The sequence below is a fragment of the Heterodontus francisci genome, chromosome 23 (genome assembly GCF_036365525.1).
Source record: "Heterodontus francisci isolate sHetFra1 chromosome 23, sHetFra1.hap1, whole genome shotgun sequence".
NCBI classification, from domain to species: Eukaryota; Metazoa; Chordata; class Chondrichthyes; order Heterodontiformes; family Heterodontidae; genus Heterodontus; species Heterodontus francisci.
In genome coordinates, this window is record NC_090393.1 from 51,252,746 (window position 1) to 51,280,628 (window position 27,883).

Here is a 27,883-nt window from a genome sequence, read left to right on the forward strand (position 1 = left end):
ACAAGGGGGTATAATCTTAAAATTAGAGCTAGGTCAAACAGGACTGAAATCAGGAAACACTTCTTCACCATTAACTTCTCAAGGGCAATTAGGGATGGGCAATAGATGTTGGCCTTGCCAATGATGCCAACATCTCTTGAACAAAAAAAAAAATGGTGGTGGGAAACTGAAATTCTGTCGTCCAAAAGGTTAATGCTGGGTCAAATGAAGCTTTCACCAGTGAGATCAATAGATTGGTGTGAGGTAAGGGTATCAACTGCAGATAAATGGAGTTGAGGCACAGATCAGCCATAAACTAATAGAATACCGGAACAGACCTGAGGCTGAAGGGCCTATATCTATGTCTGGGTTCTACATGTGACTCTTATACGGTAACAGTCAGTTATGAAAAAAGAGGTGTGGCCTCACCATGAATAGCACAGCCTTCAGTCCAGGGGCAAGATGCTTCTGCTTCTTGAGAAATTCCACAATTTCCTGACTTACCCAGCTACTGGTAGACGAGAGCAAAGGTACAAACTGGCAGTAAACAACCCATCAAGCTGCAACACCCATTTACACTGCAACACCCATTCACCACAGTGCAATACTCTTAGACACTGCAACACCCATTCACCACACTGCAATACTCTTAGACACTGCAACACCCATTCACCACACTGCAATACTCTTAGACACTGCAACACCCATTCACCACACTGCAATACTTTAGACACTGCAACATGCATACTCACTGCAACACCCATTCACACTGAAACACCCATTTACAGTGCAACATCGATTCACCACACTGCAACACCCATTCACCACAGTGCAATACTCTTAGACACTGCAACACCCATTCACCACACTGCAATACTCTTAGACACTGCAACACCCATTCACCACACTGCAATACTCTTAGACACTGCAACACCCATTCACCACACTGCAATACTTTAGACACTGCAACATGCATACTCACTGCAACACCCATTCACACTGAAACACCCATTTACAGTGCAACATCGATTCACCACACTGCAACACCCATTCACACTGTAGCACCTATTCACATTGCAACCCCCATACACATTGAAACAGGCATCGACACTGTAACACCCATTCACACTGCAACACCCATAGAAACTGGAATACCCATTCATACTGTAATACCGACTTATACCACAACACCCATAGGCACTGCAACATACATATACACTGCAACATCCAACACATTGCAACAACCTTTCGACTGCAACACCTATTCAGAATGCAACACCCATAGACACTGCAACACACATACACATAGCAATTTGCATACACAATGCAACACCCATTCACACCCTAACATCCATTCACCACACTGCAACACACATACTCACTGCAACATCCAGTCACTCGGCAACCCCCAAAAACATTGCAACACCCATATGCAGTGCGCCATTCATTCACACTGCAATCCTCATACACAAGGAAATGCCCATAAACACTGCAACACACATTCACACTGCAACATCCATAGACACTGGAACACCCATACACACTGCAACACCCACAGGGAATGGAAGACAGATTTACACTGCAACACCCATATACACTGCAACACCCAGTCGTACTGCAAGACCCATTCACATTGCACAACCATACACACTGCAACACCCATACACACTCCAATGCCCATTCACCATGCTGCAATACCCATTCACACTGTAGCACCCATTCAAACTGCACCCGTATTCACACTGCAACACCCATACACAATGCAACACACATACACGCTGCAAAACAGATAAAGACTGCAACATCCATTCACACTGCAACCCCCTTACACATTGAAATACTCAAAAACACTGCAACATCCATTCGTATGGCAACACCTATACACACTGCAAAACCAATTTAAATTGCAACAACCATTCACACTATTACACCCATTTTAATGCAATCGCCATACACACTGAAACACCCATAGACAATGGAACACCCATTTTAATGCAACACACAACATGCATTCACACTAACACCCATTCACCACACTGCATCATGCATACACACTGCAACACACATAAACACTGCAACATCCATTCACACTGTAGCATCCAAAGACTCTGCAACACACATTCACACTGCAACACCATTCACCACACTGCAACACAAATTCACACTGTAGCCCACATACACACTGCAACACCCATACACACTGTAACATCCATTCACACTGCAACATCTATACACACTGCAATGCCCATTCACAACACTGCAACACCCATTCACACTGTCGCACCATTCATACGGCAACGCCAATTCACACTGCAACACCCATTCATACTGTAACACCAATTCACACAGCAACACCCATAGGCACTGGAACACCCATTCATACTGCATCATGCATTCACGCTGCAACACCCATTCACCACACTGCAACACCCATAGACACTGAAGCACACATACACACTGCAACATGCACTCACACTGTAACATCCATTCACACTGCAACATCCATTCACACTGAAACACCCATAGACACTGGAACACCCATTCACAATGCAACATCCATTCACCACATTGCAACACAGCTTCACAACACTGCAACACCCATTCACCAAACTGCAACACCCATTCACCCTGCAACACCCAATCACACTGTAGGACCCATTCACACTACAAACCCCAGACACACTGAAACACCCATAGACACTGCAACGCCAGTAGACACTGGAACACCCATTCAAACTGCAACACCCATTCACCAAACTGCAACACCCATTCATACTAGACACTGGAACACCCATAGACACTGGAACATCCATTCACAACACAACATCCATTCACCACACTGCAACGCAGCTTCACCATACTGCAACACACATTCACACTGTAACACCTATAGGCACTGGAACACTCATTCACAATGCAATACCCATTCACCACACTCCATTCACATTGTAGCACATATTTAAACTGCAACCCCCATGCACACTGCAACACCCATACAAACTGCAACACCCATTCACACTGCAACAAACATTCACAATGCAACACCCATTCACCACACTGCAACACGAATTCATACTGTAGCATTCATTTACATTGTAAACCACATACACATTGCAACATCCATACACACTGCAATGTGCATTCACGACACTGCAACACCCATTGACACTGTAGCTCATTCATACGGCAATGCCAATTCACACTGCAACACCCATTCATACTGTAACGCCAGTTCACACAGCAACACCCATAGGCACTGGAACACCCATTCATACTGCATCACGCATTCACGCTGCAACACCCATTCACATTGTAACACCCATTCACCATACTGCAATACCCATTTACACTGTAGCACCCACTCACACTGCAACACACATACACACTGTAGCATCTGTTCATACTGCAAACCACATACACACTGAAACAAACTTAGACATTGCAACACCCATTCATACTGCAACAATTCACACTGCATCACCCATACACAGTGCAACACCCATTCCGACTGTAGCACCCATTCAAACTGCAACACACATTCACACGGCAACAGCCATAGACACTGAAACAGTAATTCACACTGCAACACCGATTCACACTGCAACACCGATTCACACTGCAACATCCATTCATACTGCAACAGCCATTCACACTGCAACACCCATTCGTACTGCAACAGCCATAGACACTGAAACAGTAATTCACACTGCAACACCGATTCACATCACTGCAACATCCATTCAACACACTGCAACATCCATTCACGGCACTGCAACACCCATTCACACGGTAGCACGCATTCAAACTGCAACTGTCATACACACTGAAACACCCATGGATACTGCAACGCCCATTCATATGGCAACATCCGTTCATACCGCAACATCAACAGGCACTGAAATGCCTATAAACACTGCAACACACATTCACACTGCAACATCCATAGAAGCTGGAACACATATCATTCACACTGCAACACCCATTCATTACACTGCAACTCCATTCTCCACACCGCAACACCCATTCAAACTGCAACTCCCATATACACTGAAACACCCATTGACACCGCAATGCCTTTGCACACTGCAACATCCATTCATACTGCAACACACATTCAGGCTACAAAACATATTCGCATTGCAACACCCAGTCATACTGCAAGACTCATTTATATTGCAACAACTTTTCACATGGAGTGACACAGTGGTTAGCACCGCAGCCTCACAGCTCCAGCGACCCGGGTTTGGTTCTGGGTACTGCCTGTGTGAAGTTAGCAAGTTCTTCCTGTGACCATGTGGGTTTCTGCCGGGTGCTCTGGTTTCCTCCCACAGCCAAAGATGTGCAGGTTGATAGGTAAATTGGCCATTGTAAATTGCCCCTAGTGTAGGTAGGTGGTCGGAGAATTGTGGCAATGTGGTAGGGAATAGGATTAGTATAAATGAGTGGTTGATGGTCAGCACAGACTCGGTGGGCCGAAGGGCCTATTTCAGTGCTGTGTCTCTTTATGACTACAACAGTCATTCACACTGAAACAACCCTAAACACTGCAAGACCCATTCAAACTGCAAGACCCATTCACATTGAAAAAACCTTTCACACGACAGCACATATACACACCAACACTGATTCATCGCCCTGCAACCCCCAGTCACCACACTGCAAGATCCATTCACACTGCAACCCCCATAGACAGTGGAACACCCATTCACACTGTGAAACCCATACGCATTGAAGTACCCAGCGACATAGCAATGCCCATTCACATTGCAAGACCCATTAGGAACCGCAACAACCTTTCACACTACAGCACATATACACACTGCAACACTGATTCATCGCCCTGTAACCCCAGTCACCACACTGCAATGCCCATAGACAGTAGGACAGCCATTCACACTGTAAACACCCTTAGACACTGTAACACCCATAGGCACTACAGCACCCGTTCACGCAGCGCCACATATTAACACTGTAACATCCGTAGACGATGGAACACGTACCATTCACACTTCAAACCACATAGACACTGGAACACCCATTCACACTGCAACATCCATTCACCACAACATAACCTCATCACTCTGCAACAACCATTCCCACTGTAGCACCCATTCAAACTGAAACACCAAAGATACTGCAACACTCATAGGAACTGTAACATACATACTGCAACAGCTACTCACACTGTAGCACCCATACACACGGAAATGCCCATTCACCCTGCAACACAGATTCACAATGCAACACCCATCGACACTAGAACACCCATTCACACTGCAACCCACATATATCCTGGACTAACCCTAAACACTGCAACACACATACACACTGTAGCATCCATTCAAACTGCAACCCCCGTACACACTGACACACCCAGAGACACCGCAATGCGCATTGACACTGCAAGACCCATAGGAACTGGAACACCCATTCACATTGCAAGACCCATTCACTACATTGCAACACCCATTAACACTGTAGCACCCATTCATCCTGCAACCCCAGTACACACTGAAACACCCATAGACCCGGCAATGCCCATTCACGCTGCAACCCACTTACACACTGAAAAACCCATTTGCACTATAGCACCCATTAAAACTGAAATGCCCATTCACACAGAAATACCCATTCACACTGCAACAGCCATGGACATTGCAACACACATTCACACTGCAACAACCAATCAAACTGCAACACACTTTCACATTGCAACACCCAATCACACTGCCACACTCATACACATTGGAATACCCTAAACACTGGAACACCCATACACACTGCAATACTCATTCCAACTGCAACACCCAGAGACACTAAAATGCCCATAGACACTGCAACACACAACAACCATTCACTGCACTGCAACATGCATAGACACTGCAACACCCAATCACACTGCAGCACCCATTTACAGTGCAACACTAATAGGCACTGGAGCACTGATTCACAAAGCAACACCCATTCACACTGCAACACCCATTCGTACTGCTGCACACTTTCGCATTGCAACACCCAATCACACTGCAACATGCATTCAAACTGCAACACCCATTCACAATGCGACACCGATAGGCACAAGAACACCCATTCACACAGCAACATCTATTCACAACACTGCAACACCCATTCAACTGTAGCAACCATTCACACTGCAACATCCATAGACACTGCAACACCCATTCACCACACTGCAGCCCCCTTACAAACTGCAGCAGCCATTCACACTGCAACACCGAATCACACTGCAACACCCATAGACACTAGAACACCCATTCACACTGCAATATGCACAGACAATGCAATACCGATTCACCACACTGCACACCCATTCACACTGTTGCATCCATTCACACTGCAACCCCCATACACACAGAAATGCCCATTTACACTACAACACCCATTCACATTGCAACACACATAGCACTGCAACACACATTCACCACACTGCAACACCCATTCATCACACTGCAACGTCCATAGACTTTGCAACATCCATAGACACTGCAACACCCATTCACACTGTGACACCCATTCAAACTGCAACACCAAAGACACTGCAACACCCATTCACACTGCAACACCCATTCATCACAATGTCCATAGACTCTGCAACATCCATAGACACTGCAACACCCATTCACACTGCGACACCCATTCAAACTGCAACACCAAAGGCACTGGAACACACATTCACAATGCAACACCCATACGCACTGCAAAACACATACACACTGCAACATTCATTCACCACTGCAACATTCATTCACCACACTGCAACATGCACACTGAAACACCCATGCACAATGCAGCATCCATTCACACAGTAGCAACTATTCGCACTGCAACTTCTATGGACACGGCAACATCCATTCACACTGCAACACCCATTCAGACTGTACCAACCATTCAGACTGCAACCCACATATACACTGCAACCCCCTTACACATTGAAACACCCATAGTCACTGTAATGCCTATTCCCACTGCAACACCCCTACACCTCAGAGGGACCTTGGTGTACTTGTCCATTGATCACTAAAGGCAGCAGCACAGGTAGTTAAGGTGGTTAGGAAGGCATATGGGATACTTGCCTTTATTAGCCAAGGCATAGAATATAAGAGCAGGGAGGTTATGATGGAGATGTATAAAACGCCAGTAAGGCCACAGCTGGAATACTGTGTACAGTTCTGGGCACCACACTATAGGAAGGATGTGATTGCACTGCAGAGGAGATTCAGCGGGATGTTGCCTGGGCTGGAGCATTTCAGCTATGAGTAGAGACTGAAAAGGCTAGGCTTCTTTTCCTTAGAGCAGAGAAGGCTGAGGAGAGGTATGATTGAGGTATACGAAGTTATGAGGGGCATTGATAGGTTAGATAGGAAGAAACTTTTTTCCCCTAGTGGAGGGGTCAGTAACCAGATTTAAGGTAGGGGCAGGAGGTTTAGAGGGGATTTGAGGAAAAAAAATTTCACCCAGAATGTGGTTGGAATCTGGAACGCACTGCATGAAGAGGTGGTAGAGGCAGGAACCCTCACAACATTTAAGAAGTATTTAGATGAGCACTTGAAACGCCATAGTATACAAGGCTACAGGCCAAGTGCTGGAAAATGGGATTAGAATAGTTGGATGCTTGATGGCCGGTACAGACACAATGGGCCGAAGGGCCTGTTTCTGTGCTGTATAACTCTATGACTCTATGACCTGGCAATACCCCTACACACTGCAACACCCATAGAAACTGGAACATCCATTCACACTGCAACACCCATTCACCACACTGCAATCTCCATTCACACAGAAAAACCCATAGACACTGCAATATCGATTGACACTGCAACACCCATTAACACTGTAACACTTGTTCAACCAGTCACACTGCAACATCCATTCACCACACTGCAGGACCCTTTTACCACACTGCAACACCCATTGATACTGCAACTCTCATAGACACTGCAGCACCAATACACACTTACGCACCCATACACACTGCAACACCTATTCACACTGCAACATACTTACACGCTGCAACATCACAGTCAGGTCTGGTATCCCAGGCAACAGACTCAGGTAGGGACCCCAGGAATAAGTATTATATTTTGGATAAGTATCCTGGGACTTATTAACTGAGTAAGGACTGTTATCCTCGAATATTCTGAAATTGTATAATCCCCTTCATGATGAGGTTTGATGCAGGGTGTTCTGGATGTTAAAATTGGAGGCCAATTTCAAAGATTTTTCACTGGCTCTGCTGCTGTGAGTTACGTGTTTCCAGAGACTGAGGGTAGCAGTTTGTGTTGTGGAAAAGGACTCAATAAACTAATTCCACTTTCTGCTAGCCTTTGATTGAGTTTGGTTTCATTTTCTCATGGCCCACACCCACACCCCCGCCTATGAAAGGAGGGTGCAACAACTACTTAACCAGCTTCTTGCATTGCCACAGCTCTTCTTGTTGCACTAACAGTATTGATTCTTATTTTTGACATGGTGGCCTGAACTCGGTATAAGCGGCCTTACCATCAGAGTACACTGTGTTTTTGAGATTTTGATAATTATTTGCAGTGTGGGGACACCTCATTATCCAGCTGTCTTTCGTTTTGCATGGTATTAACTCAAGGAGAGATGGATCCCACTCACCCCTGACTACACACTGGGTTTCTTTCTAGCCATAGTCTGGTTTCCATGCAGGCAGTAACACTGATTCTAAAGGCCCTCAGCCACTTTCTTCGTAAAAAAAACAAAGGAAAAAGACATCACGGGTAATTTTCTGAGGCCGTGTTGGTGTCAGGAAACCCAGGATGCGGCCAGTGCACAAGAAGTGTTTAAGGGCACCAGGCCCCTAGTTTTTCAAAACCTGCTGAGGTTCCCTATGTTCTTGGGAAACAACGTCCCACATAGCAAACCCTGGATGCAATGAGATAAATGGTGTCAAATCCTGTCAGCACACCAGCCAACCTAAAAAGCTAGCAAATGCTGAACAATAGCTTCAAAAAAAACAGTGACACATTCCCTGGAAAGCTCAGGAGCAGCTGCACAGACCTACAAAATGTTGTTACGACCGAGGCTGGAGGAGTGTACTGTCATTCTCTAGTTCCACTTCTCTACAGGTCACAACATATATTTAAATGTTTACTGAGTTACCGATACGGCCAATCATATACTCTATTTTTATTTCAGAATAAAATCCACCAATCAGGTTTCTTTAATAAATAACAAAATTATTTATTTGTTATAAAACAAGACTTATTCAGTAAAGATGCAAATTAACACACAGATTGAAATATGAAAGTTCCCTTTTAAATTAGTCCAACACACACACACACACATACGCACACATACCAGTTAAAGAAAAAAATAAAGAAGTTTTCTCTGCAGAGACCTCTTTACAAATAAGAAAAAAAAACCTTGGCCAAATACGTGTTAATTCTTGAAGGAAAAGGAGAAGATATGGAATGATAACAGTTGTCCCCTTATTCTGACGTCCCAAATATGCGTAGAAGTTGTCACTGGTATCTTTTTTAATTTTTTTATTTATTTTTATTTAGAGATACAGCACTGAAACAGGCCCTTCGGCCCACCGAGTCTGTGCTGACCATCAACCACCCATTTATACTAATCCTACATTAATCCCATATTCCTACCACATCCCCACCTTCCCTCAATTCCCCTACCTATACTAGGGGCAATTTACAATGGCCAATTTACCTATCAACCTACAAGTCTTTAGCTGTGGCAGGAAACTGGAGCACCCGGCGAAAACCTACACAGTCACAGGGAGAACTTGCAAACTCCGCATGGACAGTACCCAGAATTGAACCCGGCTGCAGTGCTAACCACTGCGCCACTGTGCTGCCCTTTTGGAGCAGTTCTCTTCAGAAGACATCAAGGATTAGTCTAGTATGCTTTTCAGGAGAAATGCAGCATCACTTTCTCTATTTCCCACACTGGATTCTCAGGGTTTCTCAAAGAGGTGGAAAAAGGATGAGCTGGTGTCTTCTCTCTTAGCAGGCTTACCTCCAACTGACTCAAACCATATCCAAAACGAAACCCACTCTTGACCACTAAAAATCTTGACATGTCACTTCTCCGTAAACAACTCCCCCTAGACACCAAGGCTCTTGCTGTTTATTTAGCTTAAGACATGTGACATCCAGTTAGGGTTTGTTTTTAAACAAGTTCCCCAAGTCTTCCAGTGACCTTTGTTTTTTTTTAAAGTCCAGCATCTATAAAGAGATACCAGTCCCAAATGAATCCATCTTCAAAATCTTCAAACATGACTCCTCAAAAATATTAAAAAATGAAAGCACTTTCATAACAATGTGAACACAAATAGTTTCACAGGCTCTGTAACTTAATCTGTAAATGTACTCTCCAGACCAGCGACTTGCATATAAGATCTAGGCTGACACTTCAACGAAGTACTAAGGGAGTGCTGCACTGTTGGAAATGACGTCTTTCAGATGAGATGTTTAACCAAGGCTCCGTCTGCCATCTCAGGTGGACATAAAGGATCCCATGGCATTATCTTGAAGAAGAGCAGAACCATTTCCCTTGGTGTGTTGGCTAATATATATCCCTCAACAAACATCACTAGAAACAAATGATGTGATCACTATCTGATTTCAGTTTGTACAAGCTCTGCACAGATTAGTTGCCATATTTCCAATATTACAGCAATGATTACACTTCAAAAGTACTTCACTGGCTGTAAAGCATTTTGGAACGTCCTGAGATAGTGAAGAGTAAATGGAAGCTCTTTCTAATTGAATTTTGATTCTGGACACTCCACAGCATCCAGGGCATTTTTCACATGAGAGGTTTGGACCTGTTACATGTTCTCATTATTTCTAAATCAGTGTAATTGGAGCAAGCGGGGCTGCAGCAGAGAGCAGCATAGTGACAAAGAGGCTGCAAGAGGAGCCAAGGAAAAGATTTCAGAGATGATCTCCAGGTGCCAGTAAATTCTGCACCAAATATCCAACAGGGAAAAGTCAGACAAAAATAAATGAGAAATATAAACAGAAAATTTGGGAAATACTCTGCAGGTGTGACAGCATCTGTGGGCAGAGAAACAGAATTAACATTTCAGGTCAGCGACCCTTCGTCAGAAGAGAGATGAAACATTAACTCTGTTTCTTGCTCCACAAATGCTACCTGACCTGCAGAGCATTTCTATTGTTTTCTGTTTTTATTTCAGATTTCCAGCATCCACTGTACTTGTTTTACTTGTTCATGGGATGTGAGCATCGCTGGCTAGGCCAGCATTTGTTGCCTATCCCTAATTGCCCTTGAGAAGCTGGTGGTGAGCTGCCTTCTTGAACCACTGCGGTCCTTGTGGTTTAGGTACACCAACAGTGCTGTTAGGAAAGGAGTTCTAGGATTTGGACCCAGCGACAGTGAAGGAACAGTGATAAATTTCCAAGTCAGAATGTTGTGTGACTTGGAGGGGGACTTGCAGGTAGCGGTGTTCCCATGTGTCTGCTGCCCTTTTCTTCTAGGTGGTAGAAGTCGTGGGTTTGGAAGGTGCTGTCGAAGGTGTCTTGGTGAGTTGCTGCAGTGCATCTTGTAGATGACATACACAGCTGCCACTGTGCTCCAGTGGTGAAGGGACTGAATGTTGAAGGTGGTGGATGGGGTGCCGATTAAGCGGGCTCCTTTGTCCTGAGTGGTGTCCTGAGTGAATGTTGTTGGAGCTGCACTCATCCAGGCAAGTGCAGCGTATTCCATCACACTCCTGACTTGTACCTTGTAGATGATGGACAGGCTTTGGGGAGTCAGGAGGTGAGTTACTCGTTGCAGAATTCCCAGTTTCTGACCTGCCCTTATAGCCACAGTATTTACATGCTGGTCCAGTTAAGTTTCTGATCAATGTCAGCCCCCAGAATGATGATGGTGGGGGTTTCAGTGATGGTAATGCTGTTGAATGTCAAGGGAAGATGGTTAGATTCTGTCTTTGTTGGAGATGGTCATTGCCTGGCACTTGTGTGGCATGAATGTTACTTGCCACTTATCAGCCCAAGCCTGAATGCATGTGGGCACAGACTGCTTCAGTATCTGCATAAAATTAAATTGGTTAATGTCTTTAAATAAAATACGTTCGTCAAGGATGTCAAGAACTTGGAGAAGGTCAGCGAGATTTACTAGAATAGTACCAGGGATGAAGGACTTCAGTTATCTGGAGAAACTAGAGAAGCTGGGATTGTTCTTGTTAGAGTAGAGAAAGTTAAAGGTAGATTTAATAGGAAAGTTCAAAGTTATGAAGGCTTTTGATAGAGCAGTTAGGGAGTAATTGTTTCCACTGGCAAAACTGTAAAGAACCAGATTTAAGGTAATTGGCAGAAGATCCAGAGGTGAAGTGAGGAGAATTTCTTTTACTCAGTGATCTGGATTGCACTGCCTGAGAGGATGGTGGATGTAGATTGAATAGTAATTTCAAAAGGAAATTGGATAGGTTCTTGAAAAGTTTGAAAATACTTAAAAATTGCAGGTTTATAGGGAGAGAGCAGCAGGTAGGGCTAATTGGATAGCTCTTTCAAAAGAGCCAGCACAGGTACAATGGGACTCCTTCTGCACTGTATGATTCTATAGTTACTAATATCCCACATGGTTTCAAGGCAAAGCAGCAATAAATATTTGGAATAATCTACCAAAGTAATAGAGACAAAAACATCGGGGTCATTCAAAATACAGTCCAACCGCACGGTGGCAGGGCTAATATACTAAAGGATGAGCTCTGTGGGACTGATTGGCCTTTCTTCATCTTATATTTTTGTTTCCCCTCAATGAGTCTGTGGAGAGATGATGTAATTGAAGGGCAGTGTGGGGTGGAGGGAGAGGTGGGGGTCGGGAATGCTCCTGTTCACATGACTGGCACCTAATTCTGTCTTTTTCCTGCAGCATCTCTTTAGCTGGATACCATATTGCAGCTTGGTCATCATCTTTGCTTATGTTTTCAGCTATGGAGTAGGCCCAGGTGAGCCGAATCATACAGGTACCCTTTCTGCTAACTAGCCATCCCATTCTTAAAACACACTTCACCAATCTTTGCAAAACTAAAGACTGAAATACACCACTGTCACTGTCCAAGTTACAAATGCGACTTGACATTTGGTGTTGGCTCCCTGTTAGTGGTGACACTAACCTTGATTATGCATCTGCTTTAGGGTTGTCAACGCTGGTTGGACATATTCCTGGAAGTTTCATCACATGACCTCCAACCATGCCTCCTGCTCTCCCACTATTGGTTACGCAACAAGTCCATCCTCACCTTTCTACTCCAATTGGAAAGCAAACAGAGTCTTTATTAGCCGATTGGATGAGACATGACTTTGAATCAAACGCGTTTTTTTTCCCCATCACCAATATTTTTCTTACGAATAAAAGGAAATGTTCAAAGAAAATGGAATAGAACACGCAATGATGGCCTGAAGAACAACCTTTACATTCTTGAAGACTTTGGGATAATCCTGAAGGTTTGGAAAACCCAGTCTACTTTGGTGATGAGTGATCGGGAGATTACCCACTGAGTTTCCAAATTCATTCCATGTAGTGTACAGTGGAAATCTTCGCCCCCTCAGGGGTCGGCGATGTGACTGTACATGGACACCAGTGTCCCTGGGAAAACATTTTGAGGCCCGTGGTAATTTTAAATGTCTTGCTCCAAGCCTTTAAATTTATGTTTTAACACACAAGTATAAAAGCTTAGAGCAAGACATTTATCATTATCAGGAGCGAAAGTAATTACAAAGGATCGGGGCAATGGGATAGATCCAACAGCCCACCAAAGTTTTGCATCCAGCCTGCCAATGCGTGAATGGTTTACCTGCCCGCGGATCTCGGTCCAATGTGAGCGCGGGGGCGGCAGGATTCACTGGGAAGGCTGGAGCTGTCAATCAGGGGACGCTGACCAATGGGAGCGGGACAGGGGGTGGTGCTAATGGAGCCATCAAACAGGTGCTCCCTGCCCATGTCTGACCTGTGGAATCAGCCCTGGAGAGTGTTGGTTTGAGGGGGAAAGGGTGAAAGGATATCGCACAGGAAAGCAATGATAGAACTGCAAAAGCAAGACTTCTTTGAGCCAGAGTAAGCTTTTTTTTTCAGGCAGACAGTCCACTTTCTCAGCTCTCCAAAGGCCCTGGTTTCTCTCAGAGTGTGCGACCGGTGCTGAGCAGTCATGTGTTTCTGCTCCTGGTGCATAGTGGGTGGGGGTGGGGGGGTTGGTGGGTGGTGGTGGAGAGAGGAGGGGGAATGAGGGATGGGGAAAGAGAGACAGGGAAGGAACAGTGGGGGAGCAAGAGGGCGAGACTGTGGGGGAGGGAGAGAGGGGGAGAAAGGGAGAGACTGGGAGGTGTGGGGGAAAGGGAGAGAGAGATGGGGAGGGGTGGAGGGGAGAGAGAGTGAGGGGAAGAAAGGGGAGAGAGGGGGAGTGTGGGGAGGGATGGGGGAAGAGTGGGGGGGGAGAGAGTGGGGAGGGGCGTGTGGGGGGAGAGAGAGGGGAAGTAGGGGGAAGAGAGGGGGGAAGAGAGAGGGGATCGGGGCAATGGGGTAGTTCCTACAGCCCGCACAGTGTGTTACCCTTGTTTCATGAGTTCATATGTAGCAACTCAGATACAGCTTTTTCTCACGAGTGAAACTAACCCAGGACACACTGTTAACAACATTACATGTCCTTCAGCTGACCTGAGTGCACCCAGCAGATTTATCTGAGAATCCCATCAGCTGCGTGAGACTTGTGGATTAAGGATCCAGTGACACCCAGCACTAAACCCCATCTAGTAAATTTTCATCTTCGCCACATGGGTGATAATCTGGCAGAGCCACCCGTTAATAGAACATGCCAGGGTCTTCCTTCCATTGGAATAAATGGAATGGAAATGAGATGAGTTCAGTAATGTTCTGCCAGATTACCGCCCGTGCGGTGAAGATGAAAAGGTACCACAATACAAAAGTAACGATTGTCCCTTTGCCTCTGGGATCTGGTTGCAGCCTCCAGCCCAGACAGATGGGCTGAAAACCTTAGGTCCTTTGTGTGAAATGAATGTGGGGATGTGAGCTCGGATCATCAAGGAGCACAAAACTGGCAACAGTCTAATGTCAGTTGATTCACACTGTCCTGTTAACGTGTCAACATTACAGTATGTTGTACACGTGACTTGCTCCTGGATGCCAAGTTCAGGTAAATACTCTTAGATACAAACTTGCTTGATATAATCAAACTCTGCCTCACCCTTTTCTCCACCTCCATTGAGCTGAAGAAGATCCCTTGACCCATTCAGTCTCATTCTTCTAAAATGCCAAACTTGCCCCCTTCCTGTATCAGTGTGCAGCTCCTCTATAAATTGCTCTTCTGCTGTTGCTGTTTTAGTTCGTATTCAAATGAGACCACGAGCTGACCCCTGCTGTTGACAAGGCAAAACTCCAGCTCCCTAATCTTGGCAACAGAACGGTAGATCTGGTTCTTTATGCAGCTACAAATCTGCCATCGGAATACCACCGAATTTGGCAGTGGGAACATAAGGAAATCAGGTCAGGGCACAGATCTCCCAGAAACCAAACCAACCACCAACAGATTAAAAAAGTTTTAAATGTGTCCAGCGTCCAATCCCAACCATCCTTCCTGGTGGCTGTTCCAGCTGTTTGTCACCCTCAACATTGAGATAATACTTTCAGACATCTGCCCTAAACAGGCCCTTCACACACGTGCTAAAAGCTGCTTAAATGTAGAGTTGCCAACTCTGGTTGGATGTCTTCCAGTTGGTTTCATCACATGACCTCCTGCCTCCATTCACTCCGCCCGCCCCACATTCCCGCCATTAATGGCTGCACATGTCCATCCTCGTGGCAAAGTGCTCTCCCACCAATTGAAAAGCAAACAGACTCTTTGTTACCTGATTGAATGATTCTTGACTTGCCAGTCAAACAACCTTTTCTCCCATCTCCAATTATTTCTGCCTCTACGATTTTTCTGCAGGACAATACCGGAAGGTTATCAACTTTAATTAAAGGTCAAAGGTCGATTGTTTTTGATGGTAAGCCTGCTTGAGGTGATTTGTATTTGAAATATTTCTTGGTCCCTTTCCAGGTGGAGTATCTGTCATAATACCCTCGGAAATATTTCTGCAGTCTGACCGGCCAGCTGGCTATGTTATCAATGGCTTCCTCAACTGGTTTGGCCTTTTCCTCATCGGAATGGTTTTCTCGTTCATGGTTGTAAGTAACTGTCAATATTTTTGAAACAGACTGTTGCTGCAGCTTCCCTTCACAGTTACATCAGTTCCTTCACAAATCTTACTCATTCCCCACCACGTCACCAGTTCAAACTCAACTTCAATGTCTCTCTCACTGAGCCTCAATCAATCAGTCCTGTCCTCAGTCTCACTCACTGACCCTCCCTCAGTCTCACTCACTGACCCTCACTCAGTCTCACTCACTGACCTACCCTCAGTCCTGTCCTCAGTCTCACTCACTGACCCTCCCTCAGTCCTGTCCTCAGTCTCACTCACTGACCCTCCCTCAGTCTCACTCACTGACCCTCACTCAGTCTCACTCACTGACCCTCCCTCAGTCCTGTCCTCAGTCACACTCACTGACCCTCCCTCAGTCTCACTCACTGACCCTCACTCAGTCTCACTCACTGTCCTACCCTCAGTCCTGTCCTCAGTCTCACTCACTGACCCTCCCTCAGTCCTGTCCTCAGTCTCACTCACTGACCCTCCCTCAGTCTCACTCACTGACCCTCACTCAGTCTCACTCACTGACCCTCCCTCAGTCCTGTCCTCAGTCTCACTCACTGACCCTCCCTCAGTCTCACTCACTGACCCTCACTCAGTCTCACTCACTGACCTACCCTCAGTCCTGTCCTCAGTCTCACTCACTGACCCTCCCTCAGTCCTGTCCTCAGTCTCACTCACTGACCCTCCCTCAGTCTCACTCACTAACCCTCACTCAGTCTCACTCACTGACCCTCCCTCAGTCCTGTCCTCAGTCTCACTCACTGACCCTCCCTCAGTCTCACTCACTGACCCTCACTCAGTCTCACTCACTGACCTACCCTCAGTCCTGTCCTCAGTCTCACTCACTGGCCCTCCCTCAGTCCTGTCCTCAGTCTCACTCACTGACCCTCCCTCAGTCTCACTCACTGACCCGCCCTCAGTCCTGTCCTCAGTCTCACTCACTGACCCTCCCTCGGTCTCACTCACTGACCCTCACTCAGTCCTGTCCTCAGTCTCACTCACTGACCCTCCCTCAGTCTCACTCACTGACCCGCCCTCAGTCCTGTCCTCAGTCTCACTCACTGACCCTCCCTCAGTCTCACTCACTGAACCTCACTCAGTCTCACTCACTGACCTACCCTCAGTCCTGTCCTCAGTCTCACTCACTGGCCCTCCCTCAGTCCTGTCCTCAGTCTCACTCACTGACCCTCCCTCAGTCTCACTCACTGACCCGCCCTCAGTCCTGTCCTCAGTCTCACTCACTGACCCTCCCTCGGTCTCACTCACTGACCCTCACTCAGTCCTGTCCTCAGTCTCACTCACTGACCCTCCCTCAGTCTCACTCACTGACCCGCCCTCAGTCCTGTCCTCAGTCTCACTCACTGACCCTCCCTCAGTCCTGTCCTCAGTCTCACTCACTGACCCTCCCTCAGTCCTGTCCTCAGTCTCACTCACTGACCCTCCCTCAGTCTCACTCACTGACCCTCCCTCAGTCCTGTCCTCAGTCTCACTCACTGACCCATCCTTCACACTGTTTTCTTTTTTTCTTTCATCACTGGCTGTGTCTGTTTCTGTTGTAGGACATTCTGGGCTACCTCTGCTTCCTGATATTCTGTGGAGTCTGTTTCATGCTCACCATCATGGGGTATTTCATTCTGCTGGAAACAAGGGGTAAGACGCCACTGGAAATCGCTGAGGAATTCAAGAACAGAAAGCTCTGGAAAAACCCACCGCTCTGGGTCTCACCTAATGGGACAATCCCCCAAAATACAGTTGAGATCATCATGTCAACTGCATTGTAACCTGTGGAAAAGGTCCTACTGGAGCAATAGGAAGAAGTTTTGAACTCAGCTGTCACGCTTTGCTTTATACTGTATAATAAGCCCCCAGCTCCCACCACATGGAGATTCCCTACTTCTTTTTAATTTGTATAACTAATCATTCCACTGCTGAATGACAGATAGTCAGCTGAGGCAGTCACCTGGAGGGAATGCTCCTTTTAAGCTGCTGCTGAAGAATCACACTCTACTTGCTCACGTGCCAGTGTTTAGGATGTGGTTTAATTATGTTTATCACAGGTCTTTTTTTTAAGATTCATAGTTTTTTTTCAAACTCGATTAAGTGTGCAAGAGATCTATGACAGAGTAGTGCCAGCATTCTGGGTAAGGTACATTACCACGGCAGCACAGGTCTTTCACAATAATTTTATCAGATGCAGTCTGATTGAGTGTTGCTGGCAGTATTCTTCCTTACTCTAGGACTGTTATGCACATGTGGGTGTCTCTGCTACAGTGGTGCTGTTACTCCCCTGGGAGTTATCTTATAAGTTAAATATGAATCAGGTTGGTACAGCTCATGCTGTCTGCTCTACTGTTGTTGTTATTCTCAGCTTTCAAAAATAGGTAGCATAACCACTTCTATTAAGTATCTCCAGCAGGACAGTGTTGGACTCCCAAGAATTCTTAGGTCCCTTGTCTCAACTGCTTCATCAATGTTCAGGAGTGGGATTGTTTTCAGACTTGGACGGACCAGTGGCTGCAATGTGTAACATCCGCATGATGCATTGCAGCAACTCGCCAAGGCTGCTTCGACTGTGTTGGACTACTTTCTTGTTCTAATTCATCTCGTTAGTTTAAACACCAGAGTACACACCCATGGAGTTGTAACAATGCAGGGTCAGCTTTTTATTGAGACATAATACTACATAATTGTATAAGTGCTGCATACAAAGTCTCACTCACACTTTTTATACCAATTTTATCTTTGATCCCTATATTCCATACATATTAATGAATCATAGTACATCAAAGATACAGAGAAGTGACATCAGAATAATAACACAAAGCCAACATTTAACTCTTCTCAATTTCTTCCAATCATCCTGCTGCTATAGTTATATTGCTCGGTTAAGCTTTTTCCATCATTTTATTGCCAGGTTATATTGTCTTCATAAACTCTTCCCATTCCTGTAAGCACAGGTGGCCAAGCTAACATATTCCAAACCATCACTGATATGGCTAGAAGACTTTCACACATTCCATCATCCTCCTTATCTGCGAAGATATCCTTACCTTATGCCCGCTCACACAATACATCCCAAGTTCAGAAGAAAGCTGTTTAACTCATCAGGCTGAATTTAGTGAACCCGCCATGGGTCCCAGCGGCGGACCTGCCGGTGTGCGCCATTCCGGCTAGTTATGTGGGCAGTCGGTACACAACGATCATAATGGAGGCAAGGGGCCCGGCCAATCACACAGCGGGGGCGGGATGCATAACAGCACATACAGCGCGGATGACTCTGGAGCAACTGCTGGCGCCATATTTAAAGCCCTGCCAGTCCTGCTTGCATTGCTCCCTTGCACTCATTTGCTGATAGCTCGTCACATCTGAGACCAGTGTTGCAGTGACTCTGGACCCCCCACATTCCTGAGGCAGACCCCACAGGATGGCAGAGGCAAGACACCGGGTGGCCCCACAGTTTAGTGATGCTTCCCTCCCGATTCTCCACCTGGCTGCAAGAGAAAGGCGGGTGGTCCTCTTTCCCAGAGACGGGAAGAAGAGATCCTCCAGGATGAGCAAGCAAACCTGGATAGAGATCGCTGAGGAGGTCAGCAGCCATGGGATCACCCCCCAGAACTGGGTACAGTGTCACAAGAGGGTCAATGACCTCCTTCATTCTGCCAAGGTGAGTGCTCCACACCTCCCTCCTTGCAAGTGGCTACGTAGGAGGAAGCAGGACATGGGAAGGGAGGCACTATAACTGCATTGGCAGAGGGGGTTAGGCATCGCCTCATCCTGTCAGATGCATAGCTGCATCTCGGCCACAGGCCACCCTCTTTCACAGCTCACCCCCATTAACTCTTCTGAGAGTGGACGGAAGCATGAGCTATAGAAGAAACCCCAGTAGCAGATGAGGGGCTGACACTAGCAAAACTGTTTTGTTGATCTCGCTGTAAAGTATGACTATCTCCCTCTTTCCACTTGCAGGATAAGAAGGCCCGTAACAGGAGGGAGACAACCCGAATGGCAGAGGCATCCCAGATCTTTGGCTTCTCTCCATTGCAGAGGCGGAGGCATTAGAATTGATAGGGACCCAGGGCGGTCACTCAATATCAGATAGAGAGACTGGAGTCTCCGCACAAGAGAGTGAGGATTGAATTCCATCGACATACAGTTCACTTCTGGAGACCCACATCACGTCTGGTTGGCATGACGAGATCTGCACAGCCTAAACCACACGTGTTTTTGGGTTCTCTCATGCAGGTCGGCGTCTGCAGGAGACTCAAGCAGAAGGGGGACAGCCGTCAACCTCTGAGGAGGAACCGCAGTCAGAAGAAGCACTGTCACACGACTCTGCTGCACCTTCCACCAGCACAGATACTTACACCTCGGTGGGTATCCCTCGGCTATAGAAACAGGGTCACAAGCTGGTGACAGCGCCGCACATGCACCTGAGCAGCTGGCTGATGCTGAGACAGCCGAGGCCTCTGACAGTCAGAGGACTGTGAGTGGCTAGGCCCATGCTGAGCCCCAGTCTGATGACGAGCCTCTGGTGTCGACAGCACAGGACATGCTAGAGTTGCAGAGAAAGTTAAGGCAACATCTGGCAGAGATGCCAGAGGGAATGCGCAACCATGAGCGGATGGTGAAGGAGTCCATCCATGTCATAAGTGCTACCACGTCTCAGGTATGTGAGTGCATGGCTTCCTCCATCAAGAGGTTGGCGACCCTCATACAGAGCCAGATCCCACAAATGCGCATGGACCTGCACACCATCGCCTTGGCCATGAGCTCCACGCAGCAGTGGTAAGGGGATAGAAGGACAAGGCGCCTAGAGTCTTCTTCAGCTCATCATCCTTCTCTAGTGAGCAGGGAGGTTCAAGTGAGTCTTGAAAGGGAGGAGGAGAGGCTGACCTTCACAGCTGGGGGCTGCCCTCAGGGCACTCTGAGTGTGGACAGTAGCTCCTCAGCCCCTCCGCCAGTGAGCCCAGCTCCAGCAGCCGCTAGAGAGTTCTGTGCTAGTACATCCAGTGCTGCATGCTCATTTCTCCTTGTTGGTGGAGGAGTGTCGTTCAATCATGTTCTTGTCATGCAAGGCCTCTCCCCTCTGCAGTTCCAGATTGTGCAGAGCACAGCAGACCACAATGATATGTGAGACCCTCGCTGAATCGATCTAGGCAACAGAATCTCATCTTCAGCAGCACAATGGCCTGTTCAATGGTCATTCGGGTGGAGCCATGAGAAGTGCTGTACCTCTCCTTTGCTGCATTGCAAGGGCTCCTTGCAGATGTCAGCATCCACGTCTTCAATGGGTAGCCCTTGTCCCGAGAATCCATCCTTAAAGGCAAGCAGAGTGTTTGAAAAGCTGTGGCACCTGGAACTGTCGAAGTACGTAGGCATCATGGCTGTTTCCCGAGAAGCAGGAACACACCTGCAGGAAACACTTTCATTGGTTGCAGACCAGTTGAACTTTGATTGAATGGAAGTCCTTCCTGTTGATGAAGGCAGCTGGCTGGTCCATGGGAGCCTTGATGGCCACATGTGTGCGACCTATCACACCTTGCATCTGGGGGAATCCAGCGATGGCCCTGAATCCGATGGCCCTCTCGGCCTGACTGTTGGGGTCAGTCTGGTGACGTACACAGTCGCCGGCCCTCTTGAATAGGGCATCGGTCACCTCCTTGACGCAGCGGTGGGCTGCTGCCTGGGAAACCCCACACATTTCCCTGGTGGATGCTTGAAATAATCCAGATGCATCGTAAACATTTACTGCCACTGTCATTTTCAGGGCCACGGGCATAGGGTGATCCCCGAATCCCAAGTGTCACAACTCATACTGCAACAGGTCACATAAGTCAGTGACAGCCTCCCTGAAGAGCCATAGTCTTCGCTGACAATGCCCTTCGGACATTTGGAGGTAGCTGATTCGGGTCCAGTACACTCTCTGGTGCAGGTGAGCTCTTCTTGGCATGGCCAGCTGCTGCTGCTCTCATCATGGAGTTTCACGGGCAGGCACAGTTGCCTCCTGGCCCTCCCTCTGTTAAAGGCGCTGCATCATGCCATGGGGGTCCAAAAGACAGTGTGTATGAAACCCATACCAGGTTATCAGTGGGCCTTCAGGTCGCTGTCAATGCAGAGGTGACCCTGCCTTGGCAGCTGTGCTTTTGCTATTTCTCCCAGCAGACTTCCTGATGGCCCTCAGTGCCCACCCTTGCTGATAGCCGACCCTCTCATCCAGCAGTATGGGCACTCAGTCATCTTACCCAACAGCTTGGACCCCGATACAGCCACCCAAACCGAACCCCCCCTTACAGACCACCTGAGATCCTGCTCAGCTGGCACACCCACCCGAGATCGTGATGCCCCTTGCAGAGCCCGAACACCCCTTGCAGAGCCTCAAGACCACCAGCTTTTAAAGGCCAGGAATCCAAAGTCATGTGAGGGCCGCCCATCGTCCACTTAATTTCAAACTGCAGCTCCCCCCCCCCCCCCACCCTGCATTGAAACGTGATGAATTAGATGCAAATGTATTAAAAGTAAATGCTCTGCAATTTAAATTGCACTCCCGTCATGTCAGGTTGGTGATGCAGCCTTGGTGCCTTTCCGCTGCTGACTAAATCCGGAACAGACGTTGCAACCCTGGATTTCCAGGCGGACGCTTCTGGCGCAATTCTCCGGTCCCCCCTTGCCACCTCCGCCTCCCCACCTCCCCCCCCCCCCCCCCATGCCGCCATTCCCTCTCCAAATGGCCGCACTAAATTCAGCCGTTCATGTGCTGATCCCACAGACGGCCCAGGACATTGAGATACTTGGACATCCTCCCAAATCCAGGACCTCTACCACCTAGAAGGACAAGGGCAGCAAGCGCTTGGGAACACCACCACCTTCAATTTCCCCTCCAAGTCACACACCATCCTGACCTGGAAAAGGATTGCTGTTCCTTATTTGTCGTTGGATCAAAATCCTGGAATTCCCTAAGCAAACAGCACTGTAGTAGTTCAAGAGTAAGGCCCACCACTACCTTCTCAGGCCATTTAGGGATGGGCAATGAATTCTGGCCTTGCCAATGATGCCCACATCCCCAAAATGAATTAAAAAATAACTTTCACACCAATAAGTATCAGGTAATGACCATTGTAAACAAGGAAAGGCCCAATGGTACCACTATCACTGACATCCCCCATATCAACATCAAGGGTGCTACCAATAGCCTGAAACCTAAATGGACCAGCCATATCAGTACTGTGTTTACGAGAGCAGGGCAAAAGCTATGTTCTCTGCAATGAGTGGCTCACTTTCTGATCCCTCAAAGCCTCTGTATCATCTATAAGGCTCAAGTCAGGAATGTGATGTAATATCCATCATTCATCCAGATGGATGTAACTGTAACAGCACTCAAGGAGACTGACGCCATCTAGAACAGTGTAGTTCATTTGATCAATGTCTCCTACAGGACAAAATCTCCATCCCCTCCATTACTGGTCACTGTGGCTACAGTATGTATTACTGGGCACAGAATTGGACTAGCAATCCAGAGGTTATGGGTTCAAATCCTACTATAAGAGCATAGGAAACAGGAGTAGGCCATGTGGCTACTCAAGCCTGCTCCACCATTCAATAAGATCATGGCTGATCTTCAAACTCATCTCCATTTTCCTACAAGATCCCCATATCCTTTGATTTCCTACAGTCCAAATATCTTTCAGTCTCAGCCTTGAATATACTCAATGACTGAGCATCCACAGCCCCCGGGGGAGAGAATTCCAAAGATTCACAACCCTCTGTGTGTAGATATTTCTCCTCATCTCAGTCTGAAATGGCCAACCCCTTATCCTGAGACTATGCCCCATTGGTTCTAGAATCTCCAGCCAGGAGAAACAGCCTCTCAGCATCTACCCTGTCAAGCCCACTCAGAATCTTTACTGTTTCAATGAGATCACCTCTCATTCTTCTGAAGAATATAGCCCCATTCTACTCAAAATCTCTGATAGGACAATCCTCTCATTCCAGGAATCAACCTAGTGAACCTTCATTGCACCCCCTCTGAGTCCAGGGGCTCAATTTAGTTGTGCTGGTGGGGCTCCTGGAGCTGGGCCAAAAAATCGGTGAGAATCCTGCCTCGGCCATTTGCAGCCCTCCCCCAGCGCAATTCGACACCACCCGCGCAATTAACAGCACAATGCTGGGATCTCCATCCCTTTAAAGATGGGGATCCCACCTCCTAGAGCTGCCAGCTAATCAGAGGGATGGCAGCTCAGTAGTATCGTCAGTGCCACCAGGAGCGGTGGCCACTGCCGGTGCTGCACCAGGCCTTGGAGCCAGGCCCAGTGCTGGAGATCTGGACCCAAGGTCGGTGAGGCAGGGTCACTGGGGCCAGACCAGCAGGCCCTGGCGATATGGATGGGGGGGGGAGGGTAAGCATTTAGAGCGGGGGAGAGGGGTTCAGGGTGGTGAGTATTTTTGCCAGCGGGTGCCCTCTGTTGGCCACAGATTGCCTACGGAGGAGGGCCCCCACAGCCCCCAATCTTGCAGAGAGATTGCCTTGTTTTACTGGTCAAGCTACATGGTCTTTAGTTTCCTGCTTTCTCTCTCACTTCTTTCTGGAATAACGGCATTACATCTGCTACCTTCTGATCCACTGGATTGATAGTGCATAGTAATTTATAGGCTAGCACAAGAATAGCTGTGCATGAAAACTAACAGATTACTGTGAAAACCTCCCTGTTATTCTATTGCCTGGTCTACATATGACTCCAATCAACCACCATGGTGTCCACTCCTAATGTCCTCAGTGCAACTAACAATGGGTAATAAATGCTGCCATACCAGTGTAGATCACATCCCAAGGAACAATAAAACTATTTACTTTGATATCAACTCCCAGCCTGGTGACCTTTACTAGTGAGGATTGATACACAATGCAAACACCACCCATTACAGGGGATTAACAGTGACTCACTAACACTGCCCATTACAGTGGGATTAACACTGACTGACCAATACCACCCATCACTTGGGGATTAACACTGATTGACCAACACTTCCCATTACAGGGGGATTAACACTGACTGACAAACACCACCCATCACTTAGGGATTAACACTGTCTGACCAACACCTCTAATTACAGGGGGATTAACACTGACTGACCAATACCACCCATCACTTGGGGATTAACACTGACTGACCAACACCTCCCATTACAGGGGGATTAACACTGACTGACCAACACCTCCCATTACAGGGGGATTAATTCTGACTGACCAATACCACCCATCACTTGGGGATTAACACTGACTGACCAACACCTCCCATTACAGGGGGATTAACACTGACTGACCAACACCTCCCATTACAGGGGGATTAATTCTGACTGACCAACACCTCCCATTACAGGGGGATTAATTCTGACTGACCAACACCACCCATCACTTAGGGATTAACACTGACTGACCAATACCTCCCATTACAGGGGGATTAACACTGACTGACCAACACCACCCATCACTTGGGGATTAACACTGACTGACCAACACCTCCCATTACAGGGGGATTAACACTGACTGACCAATACCACCCATCACTTGGGGATTAACACTGACTGACCAACACCTCCCATTACAGGGGGATTAACACTGACTGACCAATACCTCTAATTACAGGGGGATTAACACTGACTGACCAATACCACCCATCGTTGGGGATTAACACTGACTGACCAACACCTCCCATTACAGGGGGATTAACACTGACTGACCAATACCTCTAATTACAGGGGGATTAACACTGACTGACCAATACCACCCATCACTTGGGGATTAACACTGACTGACCAACACCTCCCATTACAGGGGGATTAACACTGACTGACCAATACCACCCATCGTTGGGGATTAACACTGACTGACCAACACCTCCCATTACAGGGGGATTAACACTGACTGACCAATACCACCCATCACTTGGGGATTAACACTGACTGACCAACACCTCCCATTACAGTGGGATTAACACTGACTGACCAATACCACCCATCACTTGGGGATTAACACTGACTGACCAACACCTCCCATTACAGGGGGATTAACACTGACTGACCAATACCTCTAATTACAGGGGGATTAACACTGACTGACCAATACCTCTAATTACAGGGGGATTAACACTGACTGACCAATACCACCCATCACTTGGGGATTAACACTGACTGACCAACACCTCCCATTACAGGGGGATTAACACTGACTGACCAATACCTCTAATTACAGGGGGATTAACACTGACTGACCAATACCACCCATCACTTGGGGATTAACACTGACTGACCAACACCTCCCATTACAGGGGGATTAACACTGACTGACCAATACCACCCATCACTTGGGGATTAACACTGACTGACCAACACCTCCCATTACAGGGGGATTAACACTGACTGACCAATACCTCTAATTACAGGGGGATTAACACTGACTGACCAATACCACCCATCGTTGGGGATTAACACTGACTGACCAACACCTCCCATTACAGGGGGATTAACACTGACTGACCAACACCACCCATCACTTGGGGATTAACACTGACTGACCAATACCTCCCATTACAGGGGATTAACACTGACTGACCAACACCTCCCATTACAGTGGGATTAACACTGACTGACCAACACCACCCATCACTTGGGGATTAACACTGACTGACCAACACCTCCCATTACAGGGGGATTAACACTGACTGACCAATACCACCCATCACTTGGGGATTAACACTGACTGACCAACACCTCCCATTACATTGGGATTAACACTGACTGACCAATACCACCCATCACTTGGGGATTAACACTGACTGACCAACACCTCCCATTACAGGGGGATTAACACTGACTGACCAATACCACCCATCACTTGGGGATTAACACTGACTGACCAACACCTCCCATTACAGTGGGATTCACACTGACTGACCAACACCACCCATCACTTGGGGATTAACACTGACTGACCAACACCACCCATCACTTGGGGATTTACACTGACTGACCAACACCTCCCATTACAGGGGGATTAACACTGACTGACCAATACCACCCATCACTTGGGGATTAACACTGACTGACCAACACCTCCCATTACAGGGGGATTAACACTGATTGACCAATACCACCCATCACTTGGGGATTAACACTGACCAATACCACCCATCACTTGGGGATTAACACTGACTGACCAACACCTCCCATTACAGTGGGATTAACACTGACTGACCAACACCACCCATCACTTGGGGATTAACACTGACTGACCAACACCTCCCATTACAGGGGGATTAACACTGACTGACCAATACCACCCATCACTTGGGGATTAACACTGTCTGACCAACACCTCCCATTACAGGGGGATTAACACTGACTGACCAATACCACCCATCACTTGGGGATTAACACTGTCTGACCAACACCTCCCATTACAGTGGGATTAACACTGACTGACCAACACCACCCATCACTTGGGGATTAACACTGACTGACCAACACCTCTAATTACAGGGGGATTAACACTGACTGACCAACACCTCCCATTACAGGGGGATTAACACTGACTGACCAATACCACCCATCACTTAGGGATTAACACTGTCTGACCAACACCTCCCATTACAGTGGGATTAACACTGACTGACCAA

The 27,883-nt window shown here is 47.2% G+C and overlaps 1 protein-coding gene across 2 annotated transcripts in view; it reads left to right on the plus strand.

The window, feature by feature from the left end:
• The window catches only part of LOC137382807 (solute carrier family 2, facilitated glucose transporter member 11-like), a 123,538-nt gene extending 96,604 nt beyond the window's left edge, over positions 1 to 26,934 (plus strand). For both annotated transcript variants that reach the window (XM_068055239.1, XM_068055240.1), the window contains exons 10-12: positions 12,880 to 12,955; positions 16,064 to 16,191; positions 17,774 to 26,934. In XM_068055239.1, coding sequence (XP_067911340.1) covers positions 12,880 to 12,955; positions 16,064 to 16,191; positions 17,774 to 17,995 — 426 coding nt within the window. In that variant the 3' untranslated portion in view covers positions 17,996 to 26,934. The remainder of the gene's footprint in view (positions 1 to 12,879; positions 12,956 to 16,063; positions 16,192 to 17,773) is intronic.
• Positions 26,935 to 27,883: the final 949 nt, after the last annotated feature.